The following is a 21,896-nucleotide window of genomic DNA, read 5'->3' as shown; positions in this document are numbered from 1 at the left end:
ATTTTTGTTCTGCCCCTGTTGGAGTGTCAACGGGTGTGAGATGATGGTTCAGCCTATATTTTGTATAGAAACTATGCGTGTAGCAGACAGTAACGTTGATAATAATTGTCACATTGTTTCTTGTTTCTGTTATAGGTTGCTTGCTGCATAGCCATCGGGACAAAAAGGAACAGAAATGCTATGAAGACTTATAACAAAGAGCCATAAAATCATGACAACACTGAACACTGAACAGGAGGGACAGTAAACATAAGGAATTGTTTATTATTGATAACTAGTTTTAGTCCTGTACTTAGTTTCGCCCCCATTCAGTCCATTTCTTGCAGATTATATCCTAGATAATCATTCTTAAACGCCTAATGGACGTGAGTAATGTTTCTGTCTGTTAAGTCAAGATACGACTATCAGAATTTGTTAGCTTGCCAGAAATCTTTAGCCCAGATGTTGTGCTTGGAGAGAGGCTTTCTGTGCTAAAAGCAACCCTGCTGCGAATGGCAGTATGGACAAAACATGCCCATAGCCAGAGGGGGATCAGTCCTCCCCATTTCTACTGTCAGGGCAGAAGCTTTGCTCCCAACGCCCAGCCTTGCAGTGACTCCTCCAGCGTGTCCTCATGTGGTAGCCGCTACTGAGTGACTGACCTGTCAACATAGCCCGGAGCCCAGCAACGGACCGTGCCATGGCGTCGTCCGACAATGATGAGACGGGGAGCGACGTGTCCGAGTCTCTGGACGTCCACGACCTCCAGGACTGCCAGTACGTTGACCCGGGTCATCGTACTGGCTTCAAGTCCAAAAGCTTGCCTATCCTGAACGGGCCCTGCCGGCACGAGTGCGAGGACCTGGACACTCGGCTGGTCAAAACCGCCCGCGCCTCTGTGGCCGCGGACGAGTGCAGCGAGCTCCAGCCCAAGACCCCAGACTCCAGCCAGGCAGAGTCCCCGTGTTCCAGGACTGACTTCTCTCCCTCGGCCTCCAGCATGGTGGGGCTGAGCAGCTCCATGCGCGTGGACGGCCACCGGTCCGCGGGCAACAGGGGTAAAAAGCTTGGATTCTCTCTTACCCGCTTCATCCGCATCCCGGTCAGGAAGTACGTGCGCAAGATCCTGAGGGACTCGCGTTGCTTCCTGTTCTGCATGTGCTACCTGACCTTCATCCAGTCGCTGATGGTGTCGGGCTACTTGAGCAGTGTCATCACCACCATCGAGAAGCGCTACAGCCTCCGAAGCTCCGAGTCTGGCCTGCTGGTGAGCTGCTTCGACATCGGCAGCCTGCTGGTGGTGGTCTTCATCTCCTACTTTGGGGGCAGAGGTCAAAGGCCACGCTGGCTGGCCGTCGGCGCAGTCTTCATCGCCTTGGGGGCGGGGCTGTTCGCCCTGCCACACTTCATCTCCCCACCCTATAAGATCCAGGAGTTGAACTCCTCGCTGGGCCGCGAGGGCCTGTGCCTCAGCAGCAACGCCAGCGGGCGCGAGCCGCTGGACGTGGCGTCGTGCCCCCGCGACCAGGAGGGCAATGAACACAACCTGTATGTGACACTGTTCATCTGTGCCCAAATCCTAGTGGGCATGGGGTCAACGCCAATCTACACCCTGGGGCCCACCTACCTCGATGACAATGTGAAGAAGGAGAACGCTTCACTTTACCTGGGTAAGCCATCTCTGCAGCTCCAGGATCAGCCACTGTCAGTACGATACATTAAGGGCAATTGTAGGTCATCTCAGTGAGATGTTTTCAGTTAAAACATTGTGTTTATGCTGGCCTGGAAGACAAATTGCATGATTTTACGCTATACTTGTCCTTTTTTTAAGCATCAAAATTACTTGTAATAATTCGGTCATGTTTTTTGGGTCTTGCTGTTTACAAACTATGCAGGTTTGATGTGTGACCGGAAGGACACAGACCTCTGGGGGTATGGAATTAGTGTTTGCCAACAGAATTAGTGTCAATTAGCCAAGCTGATTTTTGTTCTACGTTTTAAATGAGGTTGACCTGATGAAATTAGAGAACGGATGCAGGCTTGAGGGTGTCTTGCAGCTGCGTTCCAGGAGTCGATGTGTATTATGTATGTGCATACGGTGCACAGACCAGAGATGATCTTGTCCCTCATCTCTCCAGTCCTTTTGATTTAATCTCCCAAGGTATGCAACCCCTGCAGCATGTTGGGTAAATACAGAGCCTACAAAGTCAACCTTGGCTCTGAAGCACATGTAAGAGGAGTTGACGGGGAGCTGAGTTGCTTGTGATTAATGATCCAGATTTGTGTGTGTGTGTGTGTGTGTGTGTGTGTGTGTGTGTGTGTGTGTGTGTGTGTGTGTGTGTGTGTGTGTGTGTGTGTGTGTGTGTGTGTGTGTGTGTGTGTGTGTGTGTGTGTGTGTGTGTGTGTGTGTGTGTGTGTGTGTGTGTGTGTGTGTGTACTAGGGCAGTACTGTGAGTAAGTGAATATGTCTATAGACATGTTTTCTCTTTAGTGTGTACGACTGTTAGCATTAAAGCAACACAGTCCTGCAGGAAAGCTCAGGGTCTACGTACGTCTCATCATTAGCAGAGCTGTATTCCTCCTTAAATCCTCTAGAGCTTTTTTTATTTTTTATTTAAGCTCTCATTACATTTTCTTATTTCTTTAGATGCGCGAGCATATTAGAAACTGAGAGAGCAGAGAGAGAGAAGACATGCGAGACAAGACGGGAGACGGATTCGAACTCTGGTCCTAGCAACTCACAAGGAGCATGTGGTCCTAAGTGGTTGAGCTACCAGGCATCCGTCAGGATGTTTTCACAGTGGCAGCCTGTCATTTTCCTGGTATGCAAGGCCTATCAGTAGGATAATCTTTCTAATGGTTTTTGCTCAGAGCAGTTGGCAGTTCATAGCACACACATACAGTGAATACCTCATGGATAAGGTCATAATTTAAAAGGCAATCTGCCTGCCTGTCTGTACTTCTTAGTTGATTCATCCAGGTCCTACTTGCACGCACCTCTCAATCTGATCTCATAGCGGCTCAATGTATCGTGCTCACACACTGTGTGTTGATTTGTGTTTGTCTGTTGCTTGGCTGTCTGGATTCGCAGGCTAGGACTTATTCCCGACAGTGCAGCAGACTGCTACCGTTGACAAACCGTTGCATATTGTGGTCAGTCACTCATTCATGGACACCAGGTGGACCATGATATCCCATGAAAAGTAGTAGATAGATAGCAGTCTCAATAAAAGGGATGCTGTTAATATGTTGTAGCACGTTCTGGTCCTGCTTCATACAGAAACTGTGCGTGTGTCACCCAGGCTATTTTGTAAATAGATTTTGTTTTAAATCTAATTATTATCACGTTGGTTGGTTGTCACATCCTACACTACGGAAATCACAGAATTCAATAGGTTACAAAATGGAACAACGCTGGCTGATTGGCGGCTTCCTGTATATACAAAGAAAAACTTCTATTTTCATGCTCAGTGGGGCTGCACAGGATTTGTGCTGGTTTGTGTGCATGTGGTGAGCACTCCCAGCATATGTGTTCTTTGAGAATGGCTGCACAGTATGAGGGAGGCAGGGTGGTGACACTGGCTGTTCATCACATTACACAGCCCTATGGAAGAGGCTATACATTGGCCATTGAGCCCACTTACACTGCCTGCTCCGCTGCCCTTAAGAACGAGTATTGATCACAAGCAGCCTGCGTCGCAAGGAGCCAATGCAGCATAGCCAGCATCGAGCCAGACTGGGAAAAACAAGGAGGGGAAAGAAATCTCCACCTCCAATATCGGCTGGCACTTTGCCCTCGCCCAGGTAGCGTACTCAATAACAAATGCATCACCCCTGTAAAGGGTCACTGCGTTGTGACAGACAAGGCATCGGCTCCTCTAGGTGTCTGTCAAAGCAGTAGTGAGCAATGGCACAAGCCACTCGCTCCTTTGACCTTGGAGGTTATTTTCAGATGGCTCACGGAGGGATAATAATTTCTGCAAAGTTTTGTGTGTAGAAACTTGTCCTTATTCAATATGTCGGAGTGATGTGATAAGTGGTTTACATTTTCATTGACTGGCCTTAAAGAAGTAATACATGCAGGGACTTGAGATTGATGTTGTAAGGCAGTGTTGTTGTGACTACAGGTTCTATCTTTCACTTTCTCCCAGGGATGTTGTGATACATAGTGTGTCAAACAGCCTTGGCCTAAAGGTGGCCTAAATTATAGTCTAATATATGTTCATACTGTGCAAAAAAAAGGGGAAATCTTGATTACCCAATACCCACCTTATCAATGTGTGCAAGTTAACTTAAGTCTACTGTCATTAGGGATTTTTTCAAATTAATTATTTGACAGAAATAATTGAAAAATATATTTTCTTTTTACTTCCACCATCATGATCGGAATTTGCGGCAAAGCCACAATGTTTCAAGGCCATAGTTTAAAAAATGAAACGCTTGAATTAAAGTAAACGTCTTAATTTGACGATTCCTAGTCATGTCTGTTTATATAGTTATAATAATAATTTTTTGTTCACTTGTTTACATGTTGCTGAAATGTTGACGGGAGAGTGTCGGCGCGTCTCACTAAGAATGCTGAAATTCTCCATCCTCCACGACTACATGCATGTAGGGCTGCAAATGTTTTGCTATTGGTTGTAAGTTACTTTGTGTCCAGTTTGTGAACTACGCCACATAAATTGCAATGCAGTGTTCAGTGGCAAAGCCACACTGAACAGGAACAATCCGGATGGCATCATTCCCACAGTGACACCTTAACTTAACCGGGTTAATTTTCCTGGTTGTGCCGTGTGTTCATGCCACATGTATTTATTGCTGGAGGCGTTTCTATTTTGTGACATTATGCACATAACGGGATGAGGGGACAGACATGCATACAGCCATACAGAATAGATGAATCCTGTTCTAGACTGCTTGGCCTTCGGCCATGCTATTAAAAAGAAAAAGAGGTCGGGAAGATTTGGACGCAGCCTATGCTTGGCAGAAGAAGACAACGTGGGTTGCCAATTCTCCAAAGGGACAAAACTATGTGCCCATAGACTAGCAGATAGCCTTAGATTCCCTATTAATTGTTGGGCGGTATTATTTCCAGTTCAGGTACAGTAGCAGTTTCTGTTGACGCAAACAACAGAGTTCCCTTTATTTACAACTTATGATATGTTAGTAGCTGTCGTATAATGGTCTCATGTTGCAACTTGCTTGACTATCATTTTAGTACCAACCACTGCACAAACGTAGCCAAAAACGTCAGACACTGCTATAATGTCTGCTACAATGTCTGTTCCTTGACCCTTTCATAGTGAACGACTCAAGAAAATTACGATGAACAATTTTGCCAGGAAGTTAGGTCTGAGTTGCTGCATTATTTTACAGTGTGTGGTCTCCATAAGTGAGATATGTATGCTTGTGGCGGCTTTACAGCCAGCTACAGTATAGGCTAATCACTTTTGCATTAGTTAATAATACGTTGCTGTCGGGCAGAAACCTCCTATCTCCATATTTTAACTTTTTGTGTTTTTTTGGTAAATTAATGCCTGACGTGATCATACTATAGCGTCACACAAAAGTATTAAAGTAGCAGATCTGCAGCGAAAGTAGCAGATCGCGAAGCGACACGTTTTGAGCTTGTAGATCTGCTACTTTTGTTATTTTTGAATTTGTAATCCTGAAAAGTAAGTTTTGGACATAATTATGTTAAGTTTCCACCCGACAGACGAATAGTGTCAGCACATAGAAAATATACACATGCACACACACAATTCCAGCATTGCTTCAAACAACCGTGTATTAAAACCTTAATTCCTTCACACCTGCTTTCACCCTTTAAAATTAACGAGTGGAAATGGAAATGTTTTTTTATTGTCACATGCAACATTACAGCAGGTAGCTAGCAACATTGCAGGCAGTGAAATTCTTGTACTCCATGCTTACCCAAACTATGTGGAAAACTAAGTGATAGATGTGGAAACAATAAATAATATTATTCTACCAAGTTAATTTTGCGGAGCAGTAGTAGGCCAGCCTAGAGGTGCTTACCCATTAGTGTGTAAACCCCCCCCATCTAAATTTGCACTGACACAGAAGGGAGGTGTCATTGTTTTTGTAGGACAGTGAGGTTGACTCTGAGGTATAGCCCTGGTGCCCCTAATGTGTGTGTGAGTGTGTAGTTAACTACTTGTCTGTGTGTATGCATGCGTACACAGCAGGGGCATTCCCTCTTCTGTACTCCCCATTTCTAGGGAAGGCCTCCCATCATGTTGGTAATGATATAGGGGTATGGATGGAGAGTTTTAAACCTCCTTTACTATGCAAATTCAGGAATGTATTTAATAGTCTGTGTACAGTTCCTTGTGGGCATATCTCTCTTCCTCTATTTCTCTCACACACACACACACACACACACACACACACACACACACACACACACGTTTCTGACTTTTCTTCAGTATTTTCTGTGTTGTGTGGTTTAGCAGTACTAGCCCTCCAGGGAGCTGAAAGGCAATTTTTGGCAGCAGCTGGAAGCGCTAGTCTCGAAACTGCCAGTATATGCAAATCTGCACCTCTCCCTCGCTCCTTGGACAGATTTACTACATACCATTCCTGACGTTACTATGGTGAGCGTTTGTCTGTGTCCTTCTCTTACAAGCCACTCCACCTTGTGTGAGGCCGCCTAGTCTTATTAGATGATTAGTTTTTTCGGTTGAGCAACGTTCCTTCTTATCCAAAGACAAAACTGGACTTAAAACCTTAAATTTAATGCCTTTAATCTCTCTCGTTTTAGTCTTATCTCTCGACGCAAATTCTGACTTCTCAAGGGAGTTCATGAAAGGGCATTGGTGTGTTTCTCCTTTTTATACCCGCACAATCAAAAGGTGCAGAGACTGCAGACATATTGCCAAACGAGTGAAACTAAAACATCCCTGCTCTCTAACGTCATCGTCCCCGTTTGGGCGACACAATGACCCATAGATCTAGAGACGATCAATAATCCTGTTTCTTGACATTTCGAGTGAAGCTTTAGAGAGCCGCAGCCATCATCAGTGAGGTCATGGTAGGGCGCAGGGTTGTCCACTTGTGCCCTCTGTGATTCGCAAGCTAATGATGCTGTGAAGCTGTTATTGACTGGGGGGGAGGATGTGTGTCCAGGCGGGCTGATTAGATTGCTGTGTGCATGACCACCATGAGGGCCACCACTCGCTCACGGGATCATCCTTCGTGATGCATTCTTTCGTGAAGGCGTACAGTGCCACATTTCACTTGACCCTACCATAGACATTTGGATAATTAAATAGATCTTTATTATGCTTTTGCATAGATAATCTTTTCCATGCTGGACTGCAATATGCCTCCTTGTAAAACTCTTTTTTTTTTGTACCGGGTAGTACAGAGTAGCCGACATTTATGTTGCGACAGGCGTTAAAACCAATCCCAAGACATACAGTGCAGAATAAGGTTTGTTAAAGGAATAGTTCACCGAAAAAATTACTAATTTTCTATCAATTACACCCCCCATGAAGCATTGAAGTCATGTAGATTTTTTTGGTTTTTGTCGTATTCCGCAAGCCAATAATTTGATGACCCGGTGTATTTCCGATTGGAGCTTTGAGTCTCCTACCGGATACATTAGCATCTCTCTGCCGGTAATCAAATTATTGGCTTAGGAATGGGCCAAAAACAAAAATTCAATGCTTCATGGGGTGTGTAATTTTGATAGAAAATAAGTCATTTTTGGGGTGAACTACTCCTTTAATCCCTGCTGTTTTCACTAGTCTTTGGTTTCTCTTACCTGGTTTTGTTGTGGAGATGGTTCTGAGGCTAGTGTCCGACTGTGTGCTATTGGTGCTTTTGCATTATTAATGTTTTAATAAGAGGCTCTTGGAAGTTGGAACACGACCACGGGCGTCTGACTTAGCCCCTGCGTTACACAGTGGGGCTGTAGAGGAGACTGTTTATTTACTGGAGAGGAGGAAGACAGGGAATGCTCAGCTGAGGGGAAAAAAGGGGCCGTTCAACCACACCCCCAGAGACTGCTTGAACACCGGTCTCGTTTGCACACATACACACACACACTCACACTCATGCACGCTCTTGCACCATGTGTGCTCTGCTCTGATAAATTTAGAAAGAGAACAGCTGCTCTCCTGCTTCCAGAAGTACTGTCTTCTATGCAATACCTATCTACCCCGTAGATTGGCTGTTCAGATAAAGATTTGTTTTGAAAAGTTACGTGGTTTTACCCTTTTACTTATGTCTTAAACATTTTTGACAGAAGAGTATTGGTCAGTGACCTTGTGTATTGCTGGCTCTGCTCACGCACGCAATTTCGTTACATTGTGTGCTGCTGTGCCCTGTTCAGCCTAGCAACAGTCAAAGCCAATTGTGAACTGTACTGCACATGTGTGGGTGCGTGCACACGTACACACACATGTACACGCACGCACGCACGCACACGCACACGCGTCCCTTGCAATCCTGTCTGCCTCCCACTGCACTCTGGCCCTCTAGGTTGACAGATCACGTTTCAGGATGAGACAGGGTGCGTGTTTGCCCTTCTCAGAGGCTGGCACAGATAGAGCTGGTCCTGCTTCCTCACTGCCATCACCCCCCCCCCCTTCCACCCCCCACAGCCAATACAAAAAAACACCCCCAGCCCATCCATATCCCTTGTGTAGGCTTTAAAAATATCCCTGCCCTGCTCTCCATCCGTGTAGGCCTGCTGGCTACAGTGCTTCGTAGGGTTACTCAGCAGTAGCTGACCTTTCTTTCTAGGCAGCAGACTGCGTGGCTGCCAGCTATGTAAACCACAGCTGATGCTTCAGCTGATGTCCAGACATGCCACCCACCGCCATCCCCCCCGTGAACTAATGATGCTTTTCGTACAAGGCGTTTACCATAATGTGCTCTCTATGGCTGCTGTGCAGATGATTCAGAGACACAAAATTCCTGCTGGGACTGCATTGTCCAGCCCAGTGGTGGGAACATGTGGTGCCCCACCCACTGCAACAGGTCTTAGCAGAGCACATACCATAGGCATGTGGTATGAACCTCACTGACCAATTGACCACCAAGCATCTTTATCACCATTAGCTAACCTCCAGGCCATGAGCCTCATGACAGTATCGTGTTGATGGGGAGGAGGGGGGGGGGGCAGGCAGGCAATCTGAAGGAAATGCCAAGAGACCTTTGCATGTGTGAAAGTCGGCCGGCAGAGAAGCCTTTTGTTTTCAGCACTGTGGGAAAAAAAAGAGGTCACATTCTTTCTTTGTTCTCACTGCCTCCATTCGTCATCGCCTCTCAAAGCCTCTTTGATGCTTGGCTCCTGTTGCTCACATTAAAATTAAATATGTGACACTGGTACAGTCGCTTAACTCTGGTATGTTAGTTGAACTTGTCACTGTATCACTAAATTCACACACTGGCACATTCTAGAATGCGTCGATGAGTCTAATGAGACGAGACTTATTGATAGCAGAACTGTCAAATAAAAGTTGCAGGTGTGGAATTAATCAAGAATGAGCAACTACACAGCATATTTATTTCCTGAAATGTTTAAATCCTTTACAAACAAGCTGCCAGAGACGAGCATCAAGCCTCTCTTCTTCTCTTCTCTGTCTGTGAGATCCCCATCTAGGCGCATCTATTGGCTTTGATCCCCCCTCAAACTACCGGGTGCTCTCCCTGGGCGTGGACAAGGCACACACTCTGCACCACTTGAGATGGACAGAAACGGAGTGCTGTATGGAAGTAGTGCATATTAAAGTTTTAGATGGATAGACTAACTAAACAACATACATAAACAATCTAGCCTCAGTATTGGAAGTAGAGGGCAAGGACAGCTCTGGTGCTGCTGGTGTTCTGAGCTGCTCATGTCAGCTTCTCTGCCCAGCCAGCTGTCAGCACGAAGTAGAGACAATCGTTGCTTCTCTCTGGCAGCTTGTTTGTAAACAACGTATTGATTTTGGACAATAAATGGGTCACGTAGTTGCTCAATCTTGATTCATTTCACATCTACAGCTGCTAGTTTAAAGCTTAATCAAAATGTGCTACTTCCATACAGTCCGTTTCTTCATCTTGGTAGCAGACACACCTCGGAACATGGGTCGATGCTGCTGTTGTGAATTCAGCGTATAGGAACCTTCTCTTGAGGCCATTGCAGCGGGTCCTTAACCCAAACCCTGACCAATTTACAAGTTCACGGCCACGCATTGTGATCTTGTAGATTGATTGATTGATCGATTTGATTGAATATTTTATTAGACAGAAATGTAAAACGGCACGAGTACAGTCAAACGCTTTGTCTAAAAGGATAACACCAAAAAAGTCCTTGCGTTCTTGTTTCCATTGGGGTCCTAGGTATTCAATTCATTAACATATAAAAAATAGCACCAAACATTCAATATCATCACAAATATAAAACACCATGTACAGAGTAGGAACAAAAAAAGAGGGGGGGGGGCTATTTTGGCGTAATGTTCGCCCCCAGAATAGGGATGCCAGGGTTCATGTGGTGTTTTAATAGGCTACATCAAATTCGAGACATTAGAAATCATCTGTGAGGTTGAACAAATTACACAGGTTAATTCCGAAATTACAGAGCCATTGAAGTGCCATTTAGCACTGATAGCTTTATGCTTTCTCTAGCGTTATCTTTACGGTCTCTGGTGCTATGTTAGACTAATTAGGGGCTGGGCAGCTCTACTGCTGGTCCCTCTTGTATTTGCCATTCGAAAATCTGTCTTAATGCATGAAAATAAACAGAACTTTGCTCACAGGACCAGTCCAATCCAAACTTCCTCAGCTGGAATTGTGAGCTAATGGCCCTAATGGTGGTGCTACAGCAACTGCATAAAGTTTCAAATTTATAACAAATCACTTTGACATGCATACATCACTTTGTAACTTTAACCAAAATGTAGGCCTTAGTAAGCACAAATGTAACGTTCAGATGCTTTGAGCTGGCAGGACCTATTCTACTCTCACATTTTTTACCTAATTTGACAAAACATGTAGCCCACATTGCATCAAAATATGTTATTGTAAACAGTACAGCTAATAAAGTTCCAAAATATTTTACAAAATGTTGATGTCATGGCAAACTGTATCTCAAAAAAATACCCAGCCCAATTCATTCAGCAGATCTTGAACATCGGTAGATCCTCGATCACAGAGCACCCACATAAATATTATTGGCAATGTTTGGACGTATATTATGCCCAGTTAGCTACTGTGTATATAACGCAAGGTTTTACCAAATTTCAACATCACTGTAACCTCACTGACATCTACTGGGTGTGTTCCAAGTAGCTTAAACGGCATTGAAATCTCAATGAACTGCCGCATCCTGCTGAGCTTTTCAAAGTGATTCATGCCTCCGGCTCCGATAGATAAAAATGAGAAGCCACTTCAATTAATGTGTTTGCTTTCCATCATCGACAGTCTTCCACAGTGACTATGCCCCCCATCTCCATCTCAAACGACAGCAATCATGACAAACACTCAGTTAATCAGTGTTGAGTGTCACAAAGTCATGAGATGGCTTATGCTTGATGTGTGTGGGCAGGAAATTAGTTATCGTCCAGGACTATCTTGTAACAATGGGCACAGAGTGTCCTGTGCTGTGATGCAGTCAGTGTGTCTACTGTTGAAGCCATTGAATGCTGTGTTTTTAGAGAAAGGCAATGAATCTCTTGATTGAAACAGTCGTCCGAGTCGCCTGCTCTTGCCAGCGTCAGCACTTTAGTTTTCTTTTTCTTTTTTTTTCCTTATCACAAAGCACCGGAGAAGCAAAGCCTTTTGCACACCTTGTCAGCTTAGGGACGGTTGCTTGGGGGAAGTTGCAGACGTGTAGTATAAAATAGAATGACCCGCACACCATCTACACTTGTCTTGCACAATAAAGACAACTTATGTTTCGATCATGGACCTTCTTCAGGCAACAAGTTGTCTTCATAGTGCAACTGTAGACGGTGTGTGGGTCATTCTATTTTATGTATCACAAAGCACATCAGCACATGACCCTGAACAGAGATCTACCCTCTACACGGTCACACTCTTCTCCTCAGTGATACCAACACCGTTCACCGATTTGGCTCACCAAGTCGATTAATACCCCGGGTATATTTAGCAGGTGTACCCCTTAACCCATTAAGACCTGAGGCAGATTCTTTTTTAAAAATCCTAAATCCCAACGCTTAAAAATATATATGTATTCAAAGATTTGCACAAATCTTCAACATTTTTCAAAAAGAGCAGATCTACAAGCTCATAGTGCTCGGTGCCGCGCTATGAGCTTGTCTATCTGCTATTTTTGAATAGCCAAAGTAATCGTAAAATGACACACAGATGCGTTCCCGGCCTTAATGGGTTAAGTCTATAAAAGCCGATTTTCATCGAGCAACACATCACACGAATAAGTATAATATACAAGTATATATACTGTATAAGGCTTTTAGACCAGTTGTGCCCTCTGAGCTGTTTACTGCCTATTGTTCTTCTTGATGGACTCTGTGCCTGCTGTGGGAGGTGGCTACAGCAGGAAGGTGTATGTGTTAATGGTCTTTACAGAAGTGCAAGGATTTGACGGTAATCTTCGGAGAGCTGGAAAGCCTTAACCATTTCCTTTTTCCCACACTCGGGCAACTCTCTTGTTTGCACAGTTTTGATTATTTCATAGGCCGCTGTATTAAAAATGCCCATTATTCTGCAGCCTTTCCATCGCTGCCTGCAAGACACTGCTCTGTTGTATATTGTCATGGTAAATAATATTCATATGGATCTGTATATATTACAAAACGCTATCCAATCCAGTCGGTTAATACCAAATGATTGGTTCTTTTGAGTGGTGGAATTCATTAGAAGGGGCTCGGTGAAAAGAAAACATACATGCGTAGGTACATACAATGAACATGTAGAGCGGGCATCTTTGATTACCGCTGAATAATAAAATAAATTATCTCTAAATGTGATTACCTGCTGTGTGTTGTAGAGAGTCTGACTATTACATTTTTCATTAAAAGCACCTACAAACAGTGAACATGTGTAGAGAGGGCGGGCATCTTTGATTACAGCTGAATAATAAAAATAAGTACTACTAATCTTCATTGTAATTAACTGCTGGTTCTTGGCGATAGTCCTTGTTTTGTAGTTAAAGGGATGTTCACAAACTACGCCCCATGAGATAATAAAAATGTTTGTCTCAAAACAATGTCATGTCCAGACAGTGATTCCAGTGTTTTTAGTGCCATTTTAAGAGTTTGAAGCCCATTTTTTTTATTATCGCAATAATATTGTAAATTGCAGTTATTTTGGCCAAAATTATACTGACATGAAATGTTCATATTATCCAGTAGTGACCTTCAGTAGTTGTTCTGCTGTGTCGGCTGTACGCGGCACGCCAGCGAGTGCTGGCCGCACTCTGACTAGCCTCATGTGGGTAGAGCTCCCTGGAGGGACAGCAGCCCACTCTGAAAGAGATGGATGACTCCAGAGATGCTTTCTCACCTCAGCCTGTGGGTTAGTCACCATGCACACACACACAGACATAAATGCAAGTGTGTGTGTGTGCACACGCACACGCATACACACACACACACACGTGCCACAGGGAATTATGCAGCGAGACCAGAGATAAATCCCCAAAGGCGTGCAGACTGGCGGCCGATTCTACTGTGCAAATGTATCGGTGTGTGTCATAGTGCCCCTGCCTGCCAGGCACGGTCGGTTATGCCTGCAAATGTACTGTAAAGCCTGGATTATACTTGGTAACTCGCACCAGTGTGTAGTGCGAGTTAATGAGCAGATCTATACGCTCAGCGGGGCATGTTGTGAGCTTGTAGATTGGCAATTTTCGATGTGCAACCAAGTGTAAATCAGGGGGTAAAGCTGATGGTGTGTTATGTAACATATAGGCTAACGGGCTAACATACAACCAGGATATTGACGAGCGCCGTCAGCAGATGTTCGCTAACTGAGAGTTTGCTCAGCACAGGGAAATGAAGAAATCACAACCTCTGGTCAGCTAAAGTACATGGTGCATGAGTAGTTGCAAGAAACAACGGATATACACTTAATAAGCTTTTTTTTAATGACTTTAATTAGTTTTCAGTCCAAACCTTGGTCCTCGTATTTTCTCTCTTCATCGTCTGCTCTCGCAGTGTCTTGGGGGCCGTATTGCTGGTGGATGGTTTATAAGGCCCCAAATGCAGAAAGCACAGCTGTTGTGGAAAGCTGACGGTGTGCTTGCACCTTCAGAGGGTGTGTGTGTGTGTGTGTGTGCGTGTGCGTGTGCGTGTGCGGGCACCCATGGGGCTGTGCATGTGTGAGTACCTTTGGGAGAGAACACTACTGTTTGTGTGTGAAAGATTGCAAGAGCAGAGAGTCTGTGTTGCAGACCATAGCGTTGGTTTGCCTGCGAGCCAACAGTGGTATTTGAGCATCAATGCCTGCGTAGAGACTGCAGAGAAGCCTATGGACATCGACTTTGAGGACGCACGCACGCACGCACGCACGCACGCACGCACGCACGCACGCACGCACGCACGCACGCACGCACGCACGCACGCACGCACGCACGCACGCACGCACGCACGCACGCACGCACGCACGCGCACTCACTGAGTGTGCTGCAGTACAGTGGCCTTCATACACCAAAGATGTTGTGAACGAAAACAGTATGGTGCTGAATAATTCGTTCGTTAACCACATTAACATACTATACAGTATGTACTATAGAAGTTCCTATTTTTTTCATATAATGAAAACAAAATATTCGAGGTTTAAAAAAAAATACCATTTCATTTCCTTATTTCATATATTTAAACAAATCTGTGTTATATTATCAAAATCTTATTGTTTTGCCATTATTTGGCAGTATTAGAATTGCAGTATCCTCATGGTCTACCCAAGCCCACAGGTTGAGAATCACTGTTCTAGATATTGGTTCATAGTTAACATGAGGGGATAGTATAGGTGGTTTCATATGTGTCTGGATACCCTCGCCATCATTCATTGATGTTATGAATAAAACAAGTAAAAAAAAACACATTTGCATATCCCAAGTAACACTTACTGTACGTGTTAATGCACACTTTTAAGAGAATTCCTTCACGCTTGCAATGGGCTCTGCAGACCCTTCAGGCTTACTTTGTTTTCTGGTTTCCAAGTCCTGCAGTGGAGGTGCCCAGGGGTTGGGTAGTGGAGGATGTGCTTTTGAATGGAACTAATGCTTGGCACTGGGTGAAAGAGGCGTGGGGGGTGGGTTAGGCGGGGGGGTGGGGGGAGACGACAGATTGCTGTGCCATGTCTGTCAATGGCACAGCCTGAAAAGCTGCAGGTGCAAGCTTGTGACTGAGAAAGTTAAGTACGAAATCACACACTCTGCTCTACCCATTCCGCGCTCTCTCTGTCTCTCTCTCTCCCTCCGCCTCTCTCTCACACATGTGCACACACTCACGCGTGCGCGCACACACATACACACACACACACACACACACACACACACACACACGCACAAGTCCTTCTGCAGCTTAATGTGGGTCTGCCCACGATCCATTCCAGATGCCCCCCAACCCCTGTGAGAGCAGCCAACACCGTGGCCCCCTTGTCCAGCCACCAGATTATCTAACACCCACTGAAATACTGGGGGAATTATTCCCTTTCAACTCACACACACACACACAGATCCACTGTTTTGTTGACTCCTTTTTGGTGTACATTTGGGTGCATACTTACAAGGATGTGTCTAGGCCTGTGTAACTCTCTACTCAGGCTCATTAGAAGACGGCTTTGATCAGGACTGGTAATCATCCAAATACAATAATAACGAGAAAAGTGTGCTCCTCAGAGCAAAAATCTCCACCAGGCTGGGTTACCTACCCAGGGCTGTGTCAGTCGTGGGGTGCAGCCAAAACACAGTCAAATTGAAAGACTTGGGGAGGTTCTTCCTTGGCCTAATGGGAGTATTGGTGTTCGAGATTAGCTATACAAAGACAGACTAACGGACACACACTCACGGGCGAAAATATTATTTCCGCTGGTGGAGATAATAACTGCATGATGTGCAAGTCAGCTGAAACTACCCATTTATGTCGGTTTCCATCTGTGTGTTGGTTATAATTGTTACTTCCCAGCCACGCTGAAAAGCCTGAAATCAATGTAATGTCCACCTGAAATACTGTGTGGATGAGTCATTTGGGACCTTGAGGCAGAAAAACATGTTTTCTTCGTTCATAGATTTTCACATCTCTTTTCAATTTCACCAGTAAGTGGTGGGGGGGGGGGGGGGGGGCAAGTCAAACAGAGAGGCTCTCTATGGAGGTTTGTGCAGCGTGTTCTATACAACGGCACGAACACGGCCATGTACCTCGCTGTCTGAAAGGCATCCTTCACAGCTAGATAAATACTTCAATTTGCCAACTCGCCAATTGTACCGCCCAGTAGAGACTAGATCATTATACTGTAACTGCAATGTGTTTCTTTAAAAATAATTTTGCCAGCAGTTGAGTTGTACTTTAATGACCCTTCATAGCATCTCATTTATACAGTATTAGAATTGCTTGTGATAGTATAATTCATGATGGTGATATTAGAACTCGATGGTACAGACCACTGTTAACGCTTGACCGCAGATACAAAAGCAGATATATTTGCAATGCTCTGGAGGCCTTTCTAGTTCTACTGTGAAGTTAATGATTATATGTTTTGTTGTATTTGTGTATACAGAGTTTGGGTGAGTTCACCAGGGTGGATCTTCTTCCACTCCTCCTGACCAGACAAAACTGCTCAACTGCACAATTATTGAATGTTGGGGGCAGTGCAGATTTACCTGTTCACTTCAGACACAGATTTCCAACATTTTATGAAACATGTTTGTTTATGAGAATTACGGTTAATTCATGTTATTTGAATTATTATTGTTATCTGTTGTTCTGCCTTTAGACCGAAATGTTATGGTTAAAGTCTGCAAACTTCTAGGCTATTTTGAGAATAAAGTTGAAATATTTAAAGAATAAAGGGGTATGTTTTGGGGTGTAATTCCACCAGGATAGATAGATTATAGTGTTTTATGGAGAGGCTGAACGTCTTTCTGCTTACTGGGTTGCGTGCTGAGGGGCAGGCCCTCATGACAAGACTGAAGGAGCCAATAGAGAGACTGAGTGAGAAAGGGAGAGTGGTGGTACAGAGGGATTAGCACAATACTCTTTGGCTGTGCCTCTTTAATGGCATTCCATCGCTAAGCCAGTTAAGGAGCGTTGTGACGCTTTGATCAGCTTGTCATGTGGAAAGATGGGAAGAGAGAGAGCCAGAAGAAAATGAGAGAAAGTAGAGCACACAACATAAGAGCCCAACTGATGTCAAATGTTTGGGGAGTCCTAAACCACAGGTTACCGTGTTTAAACAATATATATATATTTTTTTTTGGGGCTTTTCTGCCTTAATTGATATTTTACAGTGGAGATGGACAGGAAACGGGGAGAGAGAGAGATGTGGAGAGACATGCAGCAAAGATCGTCGGAAACGGGACTTGAACCCGTAATGCGCTGTCAGGCTACATTAGAGCCTAAGTGCCCGGGCTGAAGTACCACTTAAGCCCTATAAAGAATTCTAAAGAAAATTGTCGATCTACAAGCTCACAACGTGTCTTATTGTGAGCTTTGTGAATCTGCTATTTTGAAAACCTTTGAACATTTTCTCCTAGAATGACATATGACATGCCCAAAATATGGATGCCAGGTTGAAACTAGTGGTTAAAAGGGGGCACACGTCGGCTGCATAATTGCCGATGTCGTAAAAAAAGGGCCGATATATTGGTCAGACAAACCAGTCAGATATTGGACTCTAGACAAACTTCTCTAACAACTCACCCCTCATCACCTACTTCCTCTCAAGACGCACCCGGTTTAGGCTTGACGAATGTCACCCATTCTGAATGTGTTGCCCCTAACGGATGGTTTCACCTGGCAGATAGTGATGGACACTGACATCATTGTTTGGCAGTTCTACAGCATTCAGCGTTTCTAGTGGAATTTGTGTGTGTGTGTGTGTGTGTGTCTGTGTGTGTGTTTCTCTCAATTCAGCTATATTTCTCTGTGTTTGCATCCTCAGTGGATCCTATTTAAACATCAGCAGAAGCACTTGAGTTCCTTTTAGCCATTTGCACGGCTTCAGAAGCCCTAACCTAGCATTGGAATCAGCAGAAAAAAACGTTATGGGACCTCTTTGACCCCTACTGACGCACACAAAGGCATTACTTCGCAAGATTTGGGCGGATCGAGTCCCATGGGATTGCTTTTCGACCAATAACTCCATTTGTATGCGAGACGCCACAATGGATTTAGCTCGTAAAAATGTTCCTGCAAAAACAAAACAGCTTTGCTAGGGCTTTTTTTCTTCTTGAGGTCTACCTGTGCTGTATGTACTGGATGACTATGCCTATGAATGGGGGAAGGCCTTGGTGCACTCCCTTCTTTAAATTGTCTTGTTGCTGTCACGCTTTGTTTCAGTGAACGCAGTGTTCTGTGAGAGCAGAGACTTGTTTCTCCCCAAACCGAATAAAAACTTGTTCGCGGCTGGCAGAGACACACTGTCAGACTACTGTACCGGGGGCCTCGGCTCCAGCCATCTGTGGAACGGCTAAATATAGAGAAAGACTCCCTCCATTCTCCTTTTTCTGTGGGTTTTTCTAAATATTTGATTTAGTGAAAGTCAGCTTGGGGACCCCCTGCATGGAACGGAATGCTGCTGGCACTGAAACATTCATCACAATACACAGTTTGGTTTTTTTTCCTTGGGCTTTGGCTGAAATTTAATGGCCGATTAGGGAGTTGGGCTTTTCGTTGTCATGCATTGGGAGAGTTCAAATTAACAACTAACAAACAAGTATTTACAGCTAAAAATATGCGCCATTTTATCGTTATGACGATTTGTATTAAAGTGTTTATGTATAAGGACATATCAGGATAAATGGCATTCTGTTCTTTGCCTTGAGATGGAATGTAATGGGCTTTTCCCTCTCTCTCTTTTTCTTCTTCAAAGATCAACAGTATTTACAATCACTCTTGTGGAGCATGTACAATTTGATTCCCATATTTATTTCTTATGTTCTCTGAATTGGATCTGGGTCTCTTGCCTGTTTGAAGGCACCATCAATCATCTACTTGATCACCATCACATGACTTGTATCTGGGGTATAGAAGGAGTGGCTCGCTGGGTCACGAGGTGGTGGATAGCTGAGGAGGAGGAGGAGGAGTAGTGGGGGGCTGAGGAGGTGTGGGTGGGTGAGAGGGGTGAATGGTAGACTTCACATGCGGATCAGTTCTCTGGGTGCCTTGCGGTGTGACTTTACTTAAGGGGCTTTAGGAGGTAAAGGGGTAGAAAGACCAATGGAGCCAGACTGTTGACTTCCAAGACACAAAGCGCTTTGTTGTTGCCGGTGCTTTCAAGGAGATGATTAAGACTTGTTCAGGCAGGTTCTCTTGGCTATTAAAGACAGTACTTACCCATATACACAGTAAAATCCTCAGTGTTCGACTAACCACATGAACCCTATTCTGGGAAAAAGGAGCCAAGTATAGAGCCCTGGGGGATCCCGGTCAACTTAGTATATAACTCTTTAAGTGTAAAAATTGAACTGTAAAGGTCTGAGGATTGTAACGTGCATGCCTGTTACACAGTATTTAGTGTTAGGATTTTCACCACATGCTTTTCTGCACAGTACAATCTATATCATTATATCCAGTGGAGTCATTGCTCTCACATGGGCAGGCCTGTTTCTCCTGTCACACAGAATATTATATCTGTCCGTCTGTGACATAGATCGGAGGTGACGGTGACATGTACACACACACACACACACACACACACACACACACACACACACACACACACACACACACACACACACACACACACACACACACACACACACACATCTGCCTGAGATCAGTCATTAGCAGTGCTTGTATTTGATTTGGATGCCTGAGCCAAACCAGGTGATGCCGAATGAGCTTTCTGGGGCCACTGTTAAAAGTTATGAGGCCTACAAAACAGGATTTGTGAGTGGATTACTTTGGCCATAGTATCAGTGAGTCATTATGTGTGTGTACGTCTGTGAATTTGTACGTGTGTAATCTGCATGTGCTCCACTGCCCGTTAAGGGGGTCAATGAGCAGCCCATTCCAGATGCAAGACCCTGATCCACACCATCAATCCCAATCTCATCACACCAATCCTCTGCCTCCCCACAACATGGTAATAATCGCTGTGTGGGTGGGTGGTGTGTAAATTATTTTGGTTTAGGGTATTTGTGTGAGTTCAACCTCATCTTGACCCAGACTTCAAAACCTGGAAGCGTTCACCAATTATGTTTTGATAATTCCTTCCTCCTGTTATTTGATTCTATACTTTTGACTCAAGTACTGCTGTTGTGTACGTTGTCCACCACTGTACACACTTCACTATCATTCCCCTCCCACCTAGTATGACGGCCTCTTACTGACCCCAGTCTCTTAATATTCCCTTACGCCCTTATCCACCAGATGCATTATGTGAAAGGAAAAAAAAACATGTCCCCATATCCAATCAATGACGCCCAAGCCACCGGAACCACAAGCAAGGAGTCACACTTATTTATATGACAATGACACGCTTTCGACACTCGTTCCTAAAGCGAACCTGTGTGTGTCGAGCACTGAGCAGCATGCCCCGACATGAGAGAGACTCTTGATCAGCTGCACACGGTGCAGGTCCTTGTCTTGACAAGTCATCATAAGACAACACAACGCCTCCCTCATGCACCCATTTTGTCCCGTTTCTTTGGCGTCATGATGTTTGTGACTTTCTGTGCGAGTGCGGGTGGGCCGTATAATATGCGGTGTAATGTCAGTCGACATTCCCCGCGCGTGCCCTCTGGGTAAAAACTGTAAGCTTAGGACTTGTAAGAAGACACTGCTGTATCAGCACGTTGCCATGACAATGCCGTCATTCCCCCCTTTTTTTCATTGTCTTTTGCCTCCTCTTGTCCCGGAGGGGGGAAGGTCACATGGTCGAATTGATTCCCAGTGCACAGGGGATGTATAGAGCTCTCTCTCTCTCTCGCTTTCTTTCTCTTTTGTGAAACCGGCAGCCGCATAGATCATCTATCATACAGCCGTCACCTGCGGCACTCGTTTCCAAATAGCTCTAGGCGTTGCAATGGACAGTACAGTACAGCATTGGTTCTCAAATTGGGGTCTGGGGACCCCCAGGGATCCTGGGGGGGGGGACACTAATATTAATATAGCGTCACGTAACCACGTTATCATTGTAACCACTTTATTTATTCATATGTTGGCTATAAAAAAATGTGCAGATCTACAAGCTTACAGAGCGTCACTTTGTGCCACGCTTCTCATCTGCTAATTTAGAAAATATTTGAAAAATATTTAAAATGTTTTTTTGCATAATTTACTTTTTTTTTGTACTTCTCTTCTGGGGGTCCCTGGCACAAAACCTTTTCAGATCCACGTTTGAGAACTACTGCAGTATAGTACAGTACAGTACTTTACTGTACAGAAAAAAAGAAAATGCAGCACTGTATGAATGTAGGTTTTCAATGCTGCAGTGCAACGGTTGCGGCTGGCTGAGGCTGACAGGTCTAATTACATTGGAGCAGGCCCGGTGTTTTCATACCCTCAAAACCAGATACAGTAGCTCACTCTGAGCCATTCTGTGGTGCCGGCGCCGCTGCTGCTCTGGAAGGAATCGGAACAATTATGCCCAGTCAGAGTGACTGAGGCATAATAAACGTCTTGTGCTGATGTTTTTTTGCGTGTGATGCTGCGTTAATCAGTTCGACGCGGCAAGCAACACAGGAAGATGACAAAGTCTGTGGCGAGGAGAGATCGGAACGGCCGCTCCCATGTGTAACATGTTACCTT

The 21,896-nt window shown here is 44.7% G+C and overlaps 1 protein-coding gene across 1 annotated transcript in view; it reads left to right on the top strand.

Moving 5' to 3' along the window:
* slco5a1 (solute carrier organic anion transporter family member 5A1) overlaps positions 1–21,896 on the top strand; it is a 51,154-nt gene that overhangs the window by 451 nt on the left and 28,807 nt on the right. Inside the window, exon 2 of the mRNA XM_080417857.1 lies at positions 136–1,649. Within this exon, the coding sequence (XP_080273983.1) occupies positions 680–1,649 (970 nt within the window). The 5' untranslated portion in view covers positions 136–679. The remainder of the gene's footprint in view (positions 1–135; positions 1,650–21,896) is intronic.

This window comes from Gymnoscopelus braueri (genome assembly GCF_963280865.1).
Source record: "Gymnoscopelus braueri genome assembly, chromosome: 21".
Taxonomy (NCBI): domain Eukaryota; kingdom Metazoa; phylum Chordata; class Actinopteri; order Myctophiformes; family Myctophidae; genus Gymnoscopelus; species Gymnoscopelus braueri.
This window is presented reverse-complemented; position numbering and strand designations above follow the sequence as displayed.